Here is a 15,988-nt window from a genome sequence, read left to right on the forward strand (position 1 = left end):
TGCACCAGCTGCTTTCATGGATTTAATGAACAGAATGTTCCAACCCTATTTGGATCAGTTCGTGGTGATTTTCATTGATGATATTTTAATATATTCAAAGTCAGAGGAGGAGCATAGTTCGTATTTGAAAATTGTCTTGCAGATTTTAAGAGATGAGAAGCTTTATGCTAAACTTTCTAAATGTGAATTCTGGTTGAGTGAAGTGATATTCCTTGGACATATAATTTCTGCAGAAGGAGTTCGAGTGGATCCTCAAAAGATTAAAGCTATTCTAGAGTGGGAAGTTCCAAAGAATGTATCGGAAGTTAAAAGTTTTCTGGGATTAGCTAGTTATTATCGAAGGTTCGTTAAAACTTTTCCAAAATAGAAGTACCCCTAACTAAGATGTTGAGAAATGAGATAAAATTTTTGTGGACCCACGAATGTCAAGAGAGTTTTGAAAGGTTAAAGAAGATTTTGACAGAAGCTCCAGTGTTGATTTAACCCGAGTCTGGCAAGAACTTTGTAGTGTACAGTGATGCGTCTCATAACGGTTTGGGATGCGTGTTAATGCAAGAAGGCAAAGTAGTGGCCTATGCTTCGAGGCAACTAAAACCACACGAAAAGAATTATCCTACACACGATTTGGAGATGGAGGCATTAGTGTTTGCTTTTAAGATCTGGCGTCACTACTTGTATGGTGAAAAGTGCTACTTGTATGCGGATCATAAGAGTTTAAAGTACTTGATGACTCAAAAAGAGTTGAATTTAAGACAGAAGATGGGTGGAATTTCTCAAGGATTATGACGTAGTGATCGATTTCCATCCAGGGAAAGCGAATGTAGTAGCGGATGCCTTAAGTCAAAAGATGTTTGCAGCCTTACGAGCTTTGGATGCTAGACTATCGTTAAGAGGAGACGGTGCCATATGTGCTGAATTGGCTCTCAAGCCATCATGGTTGGATCGAATTAGAGTATTGCAGGCTAGAGATGAAAAGTGTTCAAAGAAGCTACATCAAATAAGGAATGAAGAGTGTACAGATTATGAGATGAAAATGGATGGGAACCTATATTATCAAGGGATGCTAGTGATTCCAGATGATAATGAATTAAAGACTGATATATTAACGGAAGCTCACTGTAGTCTATTAACGCTGCACCCATAAGGAAACAAAATGTATATGGATCTCAAGAGTCGATATTGGTGGCTCGGAATGAAGAAAGACATTACGAAATTTGTATCAAAGTGTATGACTTGTCAGCAAGTCAAAGCTGAGCATTTGGTTTCGTCGGGACTATTACAATCAGTATCAATTCCTCAGTGGAAATGAGAGAATGTAACAATGGATTTTATGACGGGGTTACCTCTAACTCTGAACAAAAGAGATTCAATCTGGGTGATTGTAGATAGATTGACTAAGTTAGCCCATTTTATCCCGGTGCGAACTGATTTCTCCATAGATAAATATGTCGAACTATATGTTAGAGAAATTATACGTTTACATGGTTTACCTGTTTCCATAATTTCTGATCGGGATCCTAGATTCACATCGCGATTTTGGAAATCATTACATAGAGCATTGGGAACTCGGTTGAACATTAGTACAACATTTCATCCTCAGACCGATGAACAATCTAAGCGAACTATCCAAGTTTTGGAGGATATGCTAAGAGCTTGCGTATTCAAATTCAAAGGATCGTGGGAAAGGTATTTGCCACTTGTTGAATTTGCATATAACAATAGTTATCAGTAAAGCATCAAAATGGCTCCCTATGAAGCTCTTTATGGAAGAAGATGTCGTACGCCCTTGAATTGGTTTGAGCTTAATGATAAAGAAATTATTGGTCCCGAGTTGATTCAGGAAATGGAAGAAAAAGTTCAAGTGATTCAGAGTAACATCAAAACAGCAGCTGATAGACAGAAATCGTATGCAGATTTAAAAAGAAAGGAAATAGAATATCAAGTTGGAGACAAAGTACTTCTTAAAGTTTCTCCTTGGAAGAAGGTTCTAAGATTTGGACATAAAGGAAAATTGAGTCCTCGGTTCATTGGACCCTATGAGATTATTAAGAGAGTAGGATCAGTAGCATATCAGCTAGTTTTGCCATCTGAAATGGAAAAGATACACAATGTCTTTCATGCCCCAATGCTTCGGAAGTATCGATCAGATCCATCCCATATCGTGAATACTGAAGAGATCGAGGTTCAACCAAATTTGACTTATGAAGAAGAACCTATTCAAATACTAGCTCATGAGGTTAAACAACAAAAATACAAGATTATTCCATTGGTTAAAGTCTTGTAGAGGAATCACAAAGTAGAGGAAGCAACATGGGAGCGTGAAGAGGACATGAGGATTATGTACCCATATCTCTTTGCGTAATGAAAATTCGAGGATGAATTTTCTTAAGGGGAGATTTGTAACATCCTCAATACCGGGTTAGTGAGTAAATTATAAAGCCTCATAATTTGGTGATTTAAAATAGAATGATTGAATAGTATAAAGATTTATTTGTAAATTATTGTATGGATTTGAATTGAAATGAAGAATGAATAGAAGGGCAAAGAGGTCATTTCTAAGGGAATAAGAAAAGAAGGGTTATATATGTATCCACGTGGGTTAAAAAGGGGATAACACAAAGACTTCCAGAGTTCTTTTCTTCTTCTTTCTTCCTTGTACGTGTAAAGCAAAACAAAGGTGAGTTTTCTGATTATTGAGTTTCTTGTTAAATTTAAGATTGTGTTTTGATTATTAGATGATAACTAAGCTTAAGGAAAACTTAGGTTATCTTAAAATCAAAAGATGATGGAATTAGAAGAGATTATAAATTAGAGGTTCTTAAATGAAATCTTAGAATAGAGTTCATATCTAGAATTAGAAGTTAAATTTGACTTGTCATCAATCTAGTTAAGACATATTAAGGGTTAGAAGTGGAATTAAATCATGTTGCAAAGTTGGTATAATTCTTGGATTTCACAAGGAGGATAGGATTCTGAGGTTTAAGATGAAATAAATGAGTATAGATTGGTTTAAGTATGTGTACTGGAGTTAAGAATATAAAAGGGGATGAAACATGAAAGATTTAAGCTGAAATAGATAAGTTTTCGGGTTCAAGAAATGAATTCTGGGCAGAGTGCATCGGCGTACATTCAACGTGTACCGATGCATCAAGAGAAAGTCCCAGAATTTGTTGAAGGTGCATCGATGCACATGGAGTGTATCGATGCACTCATTTAAAATAAATATACATCGAATGCCATTAGTGCATCGTTGCATTAGGAGTGCATCGATGCACCTGCTTAAAATACAAACATCAAATATGATTTATGCACCGATGCATAGGTAGTGCATCGATGCACCCGTCAAGGGATGCTTCGATACATGGTGTAGTACATCAATGCATACCTTTAGTAAGAGATGGGAAATAGCTTTCTTTTAGCCTAAGGATTTATATTTTGGAATATATCAATTCGTATGCTGATAAGTATCAATGTATTACTATGTAGATTTAGAGCGTAATCTTATTCTAGAACAATCGAAGGATTAGAATAGAATCAAAGCAAGGCTAAGGTGAGTGCATTTTATAGTTAAAGTGTATAGAGACAAGACTTGTGATAAGTCTATCTCTGATAGTTGAATTAATTATTTCATACCCATGTATATACATACATATACTATTGTAATAGTGATTGCATGCATAATTCATTATATGTTCATATGACATTGAATAAACGAATATCATTGCCAGAGAATATAATCCAGGTATGTGAAATAATGGAAAAGATTATGGGTTTATATGAAAAGTGATGAAAAAGATATGAAATAAGAAATGTATTCATATTAAAGCCCATGTTATATGATACGAGAGCTATAGGTATAGTTGGCATGCCAAGAGTAGAGGGTATATTAGTCCTTCGGGACGTATCCAGTGGTCCTTCGGGACATATCCAGTGATCCTTCGGGACAAAAACTGAACAAATGTTCAGTGCCCCATGAGGGAATTTATAGAGCTGTGGTGACAGCATCAGTGCACAACCTCAATGTACTCAAATACCTCTGTTCTCAATAATGTACATGGGTAATTAAAAGATAAATTAAGGTGAAAGTAATACAATAAGATAAGTTTCATATGTACATGACATGATTATATCAATTATAGTGAAATATATACATGCTTATTGAAATGTCATGATCAAATGGTAAGAATTCATATTCATGAATCTATAGCTACATGTTTATTTATTGCCTCACTAAGTCTATGACTTAGTGTGTAAGTGATTTACACGTAGGTACCAGGAAACAAGAAGAGCAGTACTAGAAGTGGCAAGAATAGTATCACTACTAAAAGATAAGATCAGAAGTAATTGGCAAAGTAGGTATTTTGGGTTGTGTATAGAGTGTTGGCATGTAATAAGTTGTTAATTACGAACGCTCTGATCGATTTTTTATTTCGTGATCTCTTTTATGTAAATTAACATATGTTGTTTTAATGAAAGTTTAAAATTTCTATGTTTTCCTTTAAGTGACAAAGTTTGAAAAGTCAATGTGACACCTCGGACTCATATTCGGGTCGGATACGGGTTAGGGGTGTTACACCTTTGGTCACCATGAAGTGACTTCTCCCAGTTTAACACTAGATCAACTTCTTCACATCTCTTGAGTACCTTTGCTAAATTGCCAAAGCATTATTCAAAATTGTCTGCAAAGATTGAGATGTCATCCATGAAGATCTCCAAAAATTCCTCAATCATGTCTTAAAAATGGATATCATGCATATTTGAGAAGTTAATGAAGCATTGTAGAGTTAAAAGGGCATCATTCTAAAGGCATAAGTACCATAAAGGCATATGAATGTTGTCTTTTCTTAGTCCTATGGAGTTATAACAATCTAGGGTCATGTGAATGTTGTCTTTTCTTAATCCTCTGGCGCTATAGCAATCTGGTTGTTGCCAGAGTAACCATCAAGAAAGCAATAATAAGCCTTGCTTGCCAATTGATCTGGCATTTATCGATGAAAGAGAGAGGAAATGATCATTCTTAGTTGCCTTTTTGAGCTTGCTAATGTTCATACAGATCCTCCATCCAGTGACAGTGTGTGTTGGTAGGAGATCATTGTCCTCATTGCTCACTACGGTCACACCTCCTTTCTTGGGTACACATTGTACCAGACTCACTAATGAAATGTTGGATACTAGGTAAATAACTGTAACATCGAGCCATTTCATAATCTCTTTCATCACCACCTTCTTTATTACAAGATTGAGCCTTCTTTGGGGTTTAACAGAATTATTGTGGCAATCATCAAGCAAAATCTTGTGCATGCAAATAGTAGGGATTATCCCCTTCAAATAAGCCATAATACAACTAAGAGCTTTCTTATGTTGTGCTAAGACATCTATTAAACTACATTCTTACTCAGGTGTAAGACTAGAAGAGATTATCACATGCAAAGTTTCATTGTCACCCAAATAAGCATATTTAATATTTGATGGCAAAGGTTTTAATACTAAGGTGGGTGCATGCCCTAGCAAAGACTTTGGAGGAACAAATTCATCAAAATCTAGAGGTTCAAATTGCTTACCTGGTCTAGCTACGAGAGAACTAGACTGCTACACCTCCAATGGAAAATCCTCAAGCTCCTCTCCTTCTTCTCCATTGATCTTCACATTGTCTTCAAGCTATAAAAAATTGCTACAATAAAATTCTACAGTTTCATCATCTACCATTGAGTGCATGTTTAGAACACATTGAAATTCTTCAGAATCCTTCACATACTTGAGAGTATGGAACACATTTATGGTTACACTTTCATCATCCTTTCTCATAGTGAATTCACCCTTCTGACAATCAATAAGGATATGACCGATGGCTAAAAAATGTCATCCCAAAATGATGGGCGCGTTGTTGTCGGCCTCACTATCAAGGATGAGAAAATCAGTTGGGAACACAAACTTGTACACTTTCATTATGACATCTTTGATCATTCCCTCAGGAAAAACATGAGATCGATCAGCTAGTGGTCAGTATTGTATTTCCCATCCCAAGCTTTAGAAACATTGACTTGGGCATCAAGTTCACACTCGATCCAAGATTACATAGGGCTTTTCTAACATAGTTGTCTCGTATAGAACAAGGAATTATAAAGCTGCCAGGATCTTTTCTCTTTGGTGGCAGCTTGCTCAGTACGAAGCAATACTCTTTTTGTTATACCAACAGTCTCGTACTTCTCAACCTTTCTTTTCTTTGTGACAATTTTTTTTCTAGAAATTTAGCATATGTGGGAATCTTATCAATGGATTCCAAGAGTGGGAAATTGGTATATAGCTGGTTAAGGATGTCCACTTCTTGAGCTGAAGGTCATCATTATACGTCTTCATCTTTGAGGGAATAGCAGTAGGTGTATAACTTCTTCCATTGTTGGTGGGGGAAAAACTTTTGTTGTACCATTTTTGTTTCCTACAATTTTTTTGTTTCCTCATCCTTGTTCTTCTCCACAAGTACTTCTTGCAACTCAAGTTCCTATTGTATATGCTTCAAAATAGGATCGTCTTTTTTCCCCCCAAACATATCTCCTTGATTAAGCTGAGTGACACTTCTTAATGTGAATGCAATACATTGTTCCTTTCCATGAGGCTTACTGACTTTGGTATCACTTGGGAGACTGCCTTGTGGGCGTGCATATAACACTGTAGCAAATTGACCCACTTAGTTTTACAATACTCTCAAAGATAAGCTATGGCTTTTCAATAATGCTCCTTGGCTCTTAATAGATGCTGAGTAATCTTGTAATAAGGCATTTGTAGTTTCCATAAAATCATGGAGAGTAGCTTCTAAAGAGTTAGTATTCGTTGAAGATGTTGAACCCTTGTTGGTATGTTTTCATGGCATATTTGATTGGAAACCTGGGGGTTTAGTCAGATTTTTTTGTTGGCGATTCGAGTTATTGGCATTGTTGGTTCCTTAATTATGTCAAGAGAAATTAAGATGCTGACACCATCCTGGGTTGTATGTATTTAAGTAGGGGTTGTTATTGCCTCTGTTGAAATTTCCCACATAATTGATAGACTCTTGATTGTCGGGTCATTCACTCTCATTGTGATTGCCAGACATAAAACACATGCTGAGCTGGCCATATTCATTTCTTTTACCTCACTGGAACGTTGCACTTTTTCAACATATTTCTGATAGCGGAGAGTAAGACAGGCATTGAATCCTTATCATCTAATTCAAATGTCCTCGGGGCCTTCCTCCCTATTCCTAGCCTTGAAGAGGAAAACTAATAATCATTATTAGAAATCCTATCTAGGATATCAAATACCTCTTAAGAAGACTTATCTAGTAAAGTGTCATTTGTTGAAGCATCTAACATCATATGTGTGGGAAGATTCACTCCATTATAAAACATCACCACTTGTGTCCAATAATGGAATTCATGTTGGTGCACTTGCGAAACAATCCTTTGTATCAATCCAACATTTATACATAGACTCGTTATAAGCTTGATAGAAATATGCTATTCATTTATAAGTTGAGTGTTCATGTTAGGCAGATTATATAGTAGTAAAAAACATTTGCATAAAATCAGCCAAAGATTTCATCGAGCCGAATGAAAATCCACTAAGCCAACCTATTGCTCGATTACACAAAGAATAAGAAAATAATTTAAGCTTCAACACATCTTCATACACTCTTTATTGCCTAAAAGAATCACAAATCTCCAAGAATGCACGTATGTGTTGCCTTGCATCTTCATGAGGCATGCTACCAAATTGTCCTATCCAGTTCGACATGATGAACATGAATGGTTTAAGCTCAAAATGGGTTGCCTGAATCTCAGGAGCTACAATCCCAGGGTTGATATCACCCAATATAGGAGCTAAGTTGAATAGCTCTAGGTCGAGCTATAAGTCCATCATTCTGACTTATTACAGTGTTTGGATCCGCAGGATCTTAAACTTGTTGAACTCCTTGGTTTTGAACACCATAAATGGCTCTATGAGCACGTTGAACACATCGTCTCTAACGAATTAAGTGTTCAATCTCAAGTACGAGAGGATACAAGGGCTCCTCAACTATTCTTCTATCATGAAATAACATAATTCCTAACAAAAAAAAGTTAAAAAAAAACAAGTTAGTCTATACAAAGAAAGAAAAAATAAAGTAGTGCAATCACTAAACTTAAAAAGACCAATTATTAATCCCCGGAAATGGTGCCAAAAACTTGTTACGTGTGTAAGTGTAATATAATATGGCAAACAAAGTGTGCAAGTATACACAATCGAACAAGTAATATGATAGTAAGTGAGTATCGTCTCCACAGGGATTGGAGGAATTTCTAAGTTAAGTTAATGCACTAAAATATATCATAATGCATAACTATGTGATGGTATAAACAATTGGGAATGCTGTGGCAAAATGGAATGTATGAAGGTGGAAATGAAATAGTAATATGACAAGTATAGGGTGTGAAATGTTGTGGCAAAATAGGAAGTAACAATTCAATAATGCTAAGGAAAATTAAATTGAGAATCTCAGAATAAATAAGATAACCTGACAACCTCACACAAACAAGCTATAATGGGGATAATTGGTAAGGCCACTAAGGAATCCTAAGCCTTGTCTTCTAGAATGGTTCAAGCTTCTTATGTATATTTGCTCGAAAAAGTTTGCTGAAAGTGTTCATAGGCATACTTGGTAAAATTCAAAAGCTTAAGTGCAAGTGTACATCAATGCCCAAGTAATAAGTGGTAGCTCAAAGAGCTACGAGTATCGAATCCACATGGAGCAAAATGATCTTCATTAGAGTTTTAAGTATTAAAGAACGATGGTATGAAAAAGATGCTAAGTTAAGGAGGTAAAATCAAGGTAAGAAACACCAGATCATGATACATCAATACAAAGAGCATTAAGCCAACTATCAAATCACAAGAAATGATATTATGATCATCACACTTTAAGTAAACAAAGCATACTATATCTATGTGATTAGCAACGATTAAGACCGTTTGAACTACTCTAATAACTTTTATTAATTAAAGGTTTCAAAGTATTAACAAAGCTAACGATTGGATGTATGATTTTCAACACACACACATTGCTACTCAACAATACCAACGCTATCAAGAGTGCACAAGAAATCATCCAAATCTATTTCTAGAAAATAATTGAAATTACCATACATTTAATCTCTACTATTTCTACTAATAATTATGAAGCAATAAGCACATAAAAGTAATAGCAAAATAAACATAAAATAAATCAATCCAAAATATCATCGATAAAGTTTATAAAAGCATCCAAAACACTCTCTCTCAATAGAAAACTTTGAATGGCAATCTACTGACTACTGATGCTACACAGTGAGCTCTCCTTATGCTGCAAGAATCTTGCAATGCTACGACATCAGTGTAATAGTTTTACAACAACAAAAATCAAATTCAGCCCTATGCAACCCACATAGTCCTCAATATGCAAAATATGTAAAATTAAACAAATATGATAAACGAGGCAATGAATTATTAATATGAAAAACAAATTTGTCATAATCCCATATTTCAGGTTTTGTAAATGGGTTAAAGAGTGATAATGGATGAAGATTTTTTTTAAATGTTAATTAATATTAAAAATATTTTTTGAAAAACAAATAGAGACAAATTTTCAGGCATGTACTTATAAAAAATAAAAATAAAATAAAAGTTCAACATCAATTATAATAAATTTATAATTTTGCCCCTCCGTTCAATTATTGTTATAATTCTACCCTCCGTTATCCAAGTTGAGCTTTGGGTGATTTTCATTGGTGTTAGTATGCCCAGAAGGAAGGCTTTGAATTTCTGCAGATCCAATCTGATTGTGCTGACGCTGTAAACCTGGTGAACGATACGAACGCGAGTTATAATCTCCTGTCACTCGTTAGATATATCGATGCTCTTAGATGCAGCGGATGGACTACTGGTGTTGTATGGATTCCTCAGGAACGAAATTAATCTGCTGGCTTCCTCGCCAGAACTGTAGATCCAAGCTCACTGGGTCTAATAACCGAAGCAATTCCCCTGCTGGAATTGGATACTTTCTCTTCACTTGTAATGGCTTAACGTTTTATCATTTTATTTTTAATTCAAGGTATCACGTGAGATGTTTTAATACTTACATATCACTATCGTTAGAGTAAATTACACGTTCTGTATCTAAATTATCAATTTTATTTTATTTTAGTACTTAAACTTTTATTTATTTTAATATTATACCTAACGTTTACTTTTTATTTCTTTTTGGTATCTCGCCGTTAAATGCTATTTTTGTATGGGTACATTACATCATTCATCACTCTACTATCTTCTCACTCCTATTTTGATCATTAAAGATTAGTTGTTTTAATTTAATTACTTAACTTTCAAATTACTCCTAATTTAATCATTCTAATTTTTAAATTTATTTTTTTATTTTAATTTTATAATAAAATAATAAAAATATCATGTCAGAAAAATATTAATAAAATAAATTAAAGTGATTAAAACATGAGTAATTTGAAAGTTGAATAGTTAAATTGATTTTTTTTTAAATATTAGTGACCAAAATAGGAATAGAAGATAGTTAAGTGATAGTGTAATTTACCCATAAAAATGTCGCGTGCAACAATCTCGTTACGTTATTAACGATGAATACTAAAATACAACAAAAAAACAAATATTAAGTATGATTTTGAAACAAATAAAAATTTAGCTACTAAAAAATAAAACTGATAGTTTAAATAGTAGTTTAGCCTATATTTTAACATAAATAATAATGTTGGACTAAAATGATAAAAGAGATATAGTTTTTGAGGCAAATCATGAATTAAACCTATAATTGAACTTTAAGCTTTGATTTGTTTGCTTAATGGTGATAAAAAAGGGAGAACAAAAAATCTTTGTGGGTGTCTTAATACTGAATCAATCATCGACATTTCCCCTGCATCTAAATTCACTCCATCATCCTTTATTCCAATCCAAAGGTTCACATTTCTCCATTTTCTGAAATCTTAATCTTCACCCTCCGATCAGATCACCTCCTGACCATAACCTCCTCCCTTCACCCCCTTCGATCTAACCAGCCACACAAGGGGAAAACAATTTCTTTCTTCTCCTCTTGTTTCTTTTTTCTTGGAAAAAAGATTGAATCTTTGAGCTCAAAGTTGGTATCTTTACTGTGATCCCAAATGGTGGAAGCGCAGACATGGACAAGGAGGATGAGCAATCCAAGACTGGACTCAACCGTGACTACTGCCGACGACCAGGTTCTGGACATTCCGGCAACCCCAACTGCTGAACTTAAGAACAGCACGTACGCCGTTGGATCCCGTCTCTCTCCTAACCTTTTAACGGTACTGATCATCGCCTCATGGTTCATGTCCAACATCGGCGTGCTTTTGCTCAACAAGTATCTCCTCAGCTTTTATGGCTACCGTTATCCAATCTTCCTCACCATGCTTCACATGCTTTCATGCGCTTCATACAGCTACGTGTCCATAAACTTCATTCAAATAGTCCCAAGGCAAAACATTCTGTCGAGGAAGCAGTTCCTCAAGATCTTGGCTTTGTGTCTCATCTTCTGTTTCTCCGTGGTCTGTGGGAACACTTCCTTAAGGTACATCCCCGTTTCGTTTAACCAAGCTATTGGCGCCACCACTCCTTTCTTCACCGCCATCTTCGCTTTCTTAATCACTTGCAAGAAGGAATCCGCTGAGGTTTATTTTGCACTCTTGCCTGTGGTTTTTGGGATTGTTTTGGCCACCAACAGTGAGCCTTTGTTTAACTTGTTTGGGTTTTTGGTTTGCATTGGTTCCACTTCTGGTCGTGCTTTGAAATCTGTGGTCCAAGGGATTTTGTTAACTAATGAAACCGAGAAGCTACACTCCATGAACTTGTTGTTGTATATGGCACCTATGGCTGCATTGATTTTGTTGCCATTTTCTCTTTATATTGAAGGGAATGTTGCAAGGGTCACGGCTGAGAAAGCCAGGAGTGATTCGTTTATCATTTTCTTATTGATTGGGAATGCTACGGTGGCCTATTTGGTGAATTTGACTAATTTCTTGGTTACCAAGCATACAAGTGCCCTTACTTTGCAGGTCTTAGGCAATGCCAAAGCTGCATTGGCCGCGTTCGTGTCGATTTTGGTCTTCAGGAATCCGGTGACCGTCATGGGGATAATCGGGTTCGCCGTTACGGTTATGGGAGTTGTGCTTTACAGTGAAGCAAAGAAGAGATCTAAGGTTACAGCACATTGACAGCATAAGTTGGAAAACAAAGAATGTGATTCTTTTTGGTTGCCACAAACACTGGTGCCGCCTCTTTTCTTTTCTTTTCCTTCTTATTTTCCTTTATCATTTACTATAAATTTCTTGTTTTCTTCATTAGATTTAATCGAGGGAAAGAAGCACAGAAAAATTGGATAAAATTGTTATTGAATTGGATTGTATAGGAAGAATCTGGGGTGATCCAAGAGAACTTTCCCCTGTTTGTAATCTTATCATATGGATTTGCTTCATCAAAATCAATTCAACTGTTCAGTTTTATGTGTTCTCTACTTCTATACTTGCACATATCTGCTGTGCTGCTGAATCTTGCAATTTCCAATTGCTCTATTCGCAGTTTAAAAATGTAATGCATGGTTGACACACCTTTGGTCTTGTTTCTGAGTTTAGAAAATTTTGATTTGGTTGGCAATATTTATGTTTTGGGGTCTTGTCCTTTGATTTGAGTTTTAGATTTCTCAAGGAAACATGTTTTTGCATGATGTAACGGCTTGAAAATGATACCTTGGTGCATTATTCAGGTGTCACTGAGAATCTGCATTGAACTTTCTTGTATACCATTTGAGAGTTCATCTTTATGATGTATAATGTGGTTTTTCCCCTATCCAATGATAAATTTGTCAATTGTTCACAGTTATTTCTCATCATGGATGTCATTTTCTGCATTTAACATGATGAGGAAAACAGAATGGATGACTTCAATTCAAGTAGATGGGGCAATGAATTAGCCTAGGGCATGTTTTTCATAAGCTTTATGATTATTGGTGTGGCATATCAGAAATATTTTTTAGGCTAGGCAAACATATATTAACAACATAAAATTTTTAAATGGGATGGGTATAAATAAAATTTTAGAGTGGGCACCGTTAGTAAAATAAGTAACTAATAGAAAAAAACTCATATTTTAGGGTGGACACGAAAACTTTCAGGGTGGGGACGTTCACATCCTCACCGCTCTGCCACTGTTGGCCATTTATTTATTTTTTATTTATAAGAGAAGTGTAGACAACTTTAGAATATTTGGTAAAAATTGGAGAGAATAGAACTTCATGTATTTGCTGATCCCAACTTGTTGTTAGGACGAAAATGAACCGAACTTGAATGAAAAAGTTATATTTTGTTTATTTTTGTTGGTAAAATAGACTGCAAAACCACACCGTTAGCACTGACAGGAAAGATAAACAATAATTGAAAAAGAACAAATTGGTAAACTGTGTCGTGGTATAATCACTGCCTTAGAAACGAATTCGCCCCAATGTGTGTAATCGTTGTAGTAGGCGGACCGTCCCCCGAGGTTAACACGGTTGCTCTGAATTTTGTACACCCGAAACTGGAGTGGAATGTTGATGGTATTGCACTTCTGATCGGAAAGCACACAGAGAGAACTTTAGAAAACACTTGGAGAGTGAATTCTGAAATGTTGAGAGTGAGTTGAGAAGTTGAATATAGCTCTCTATTTATAGGCTAGAAATAGGGTTAAAATCGTCCATAAAATTTCAGGATTAAATCTCTTCTTTGTAACAGCTGAAACGTCTAGATGAACTTGACTCAGAAATAATCTAGGTTCATTGCATCATTATTCAACTGTTATAACTCCCGAAATTTATATCATGTAACCCCTGAAATTAAATCAAATAACTCCTGTAACTCCTGATATTAACAGCTAGATACATCTTAACGTTTTTGATTTAATTTAAGAAAAGCTGTTTAATTTATGATAACTCTTATAAACCAGCTGTTATCATTTAAATTTAAACAGTCCTCAGCAGCCTATAAATATCAGTTGAAATCTTTCACATTTTTCCATTTGTTTCTTTCAAAGAGAAATTCCTCAAGAATTTTCTCTAAAAAGATAGTATCCGCGTGGACGTGTCGAAGACACGTATTACCACGAGTCGAGCCGTTCCAAGCCGTGTCGAGCTGAGACGAGACGAGACGGACGACGGCAGCGGCGGTGCGCGAGAGTCCCCTTGTTCTCTTTCACTCAACAAGGAAGTGAGAAATCCAAACCATAAATACCTATTCCCAATAGTATTTCCAATACTATGTGAGATTGATCATTACCAACATTCCCCCACTAATGCGAAAGAATTCTTCTGAAACTCGAAAACAAACTTTCCAGAAGAGCAATAGCGAGATTAGTTGCTTAAGCACTAGTGAACGTATCTGGAACTAGTACATAGTGATAATGAGCAATCCTTCTCTTAGATAAGTGAAACTAGTCTGGAACTTTCTAAGATGGGGGTAAACTCATAACACACAACTAACCCCTTCATCCACCTGAGTCCTCGATGTGTGTAAGATATATATATATACAAAAGTATATATTTGGCCATCTTACCTCAGGATTCTAGTAAGTGTGCTAGAAAAATGGCCCAACATTTTTCATAGAAGGCGGCTAACCCTTATCACTTACATAGGTTATTTCATCAAGTTTATCTCGATATAAACCACCCTTAACATGGATATAAAATAATTAAGAGCTTTTATAAAAGCTTAACCTCACAAAGAGTATGGTGATTTTTTTCAAGTTCATTATAAATGAACCACCCAAACTCTAGGCTAAGAAGTCATTAAGAATAAATATTCAACCTCATTTATCGGTAAATTCAATAAGTCATTATCATTAGAACCATCCAAATACTTTGATTTGAATTTATTAAGAGTTTAACAAACTCAACCTTTCTGTTGGTAAGTTCATTATTTCCTTCTCACTTAGGAATACCCACTCAAATTGGGTTATGAACTTATTAAGAATAGATATTCATCCAAAATCGGTAAATTCATCAAGTCTTTCTCACTAAGACCACCCAAAGCCTGGGATATGAATTTATTAAGAGTACTTAAGCTCATCCTGGGCATGCATATTATTCGTCATAGGGATAGGAAGTAGGAATCTGCACTATGAGTCTTTCCATGGTTTCGTTTGACCACATGGAACTTAATTAACTAAGTTGGGTATCCACCATGAATTCCTCAACCAATGGGCTTGAGACCCATCCCCCTCGACGAATCTAGGACCAGCTTCCAACTCAACCCTTTGGTAAGCGGATCTGCTAGGTTCCTTTTCGACTTCACATACTCTAAAGAGAGCACTCCATTCTTTATTAAGTGTCTAACTGATTCATGTCTTATGCGAATGTGTCTTTTCTTACCATTGTAAGCTTGGTTCTTAGCCACACATATCGCAGCTTGTGAATCACACAACAATGAAACTGGAGGAGTCGGTCTTCCCTACAACGGAATATTTGCTAACAAGCTTCTGAGCCACTCGGCTTCTTGCCCAGCTAGGTCAAGAGCTATAAACTCTGACTTCATGGTAGAACGAGCAATACAAGTCTGCTTTGATGATTTCTACGAGATTGTTGCTCCACCCAAAGTAAAAACATACCCGCTCGTAGAGCTTACCTCATTATTATCAGAAACCCAGTTGGCATCAATATATTCTTCTAGTACCACAGGAAAGCCAACAAACTCAAGTTTCCAATCCAAAGTACCCTTAAGATACGTCAGTAAGCGTTTAAGAGCAATCCAGTGCTCACCACTTAGATTATAAGTATATCTACGCAGTCTGCTCACAACATAAGCAATATCAGGCCGAGTATAGTTCATTAAGAACATTAAGCTCCCAATTAATTTAGCATATTCAATTTGGGAAATGCTACTTCCTTTATTCTTAACTAGATGTATGTTAGGATCATACGGAGTTCGAA

General features: G+C 35.7%; 1 protein-coding gene across 1 annotated transcript; it reads left to right on the forward strand.

Annotated features, from left to right (window-relative positions):
• Nucleotides 1-11,064: 11,064 nt before the first annotated feature.
• On the forward strand, nucleotides 11,065-12,513 carry LOC120163565 (probable sugar phosphate/phosphate translocator At1g12500). The gene has a single exon (XM_039173471.1). It carries the CDS (start codon nucleotides 11,178-11,180, stop codon nucleotides 12,246-12,248), a length of 1,071 nt encoding a protein of 356 aa, XP_039029402.1. The 5' UTR covers nucleotides 11,065-11,177; the 3' UTR covers nucleotides 12,249-12,513.
• Nucleotides 12,514-15,988: the final 3,475 nt, after the last annotated feature.

Source organism: Hibiscus syriacus, unplaced genomic scaffold (assembly GCF_006381635.1).
Source record: "Hibiscus syriacus cultivar Baekdansim isolate YM2019G1 unplaced genomic scaffold, ASM638163v2 tig00111463_pilon, whole genome shotgun sequence".
NCBI lineage: Eukaryota > Viridiplantae > Streptophyta > Magnoliopsida > Malvales > Malvaceae > Hibiscus > Hibiscus syriacus.

Coding starts and splice junctions, on each gene's coding strand:
- LOC120163565 (XM_039173471.1), top strand. CDS start 11,178: ATGGTGGAAGCGCAGACATGGACAAGGAGGATGAGCAATCCAAGACTG.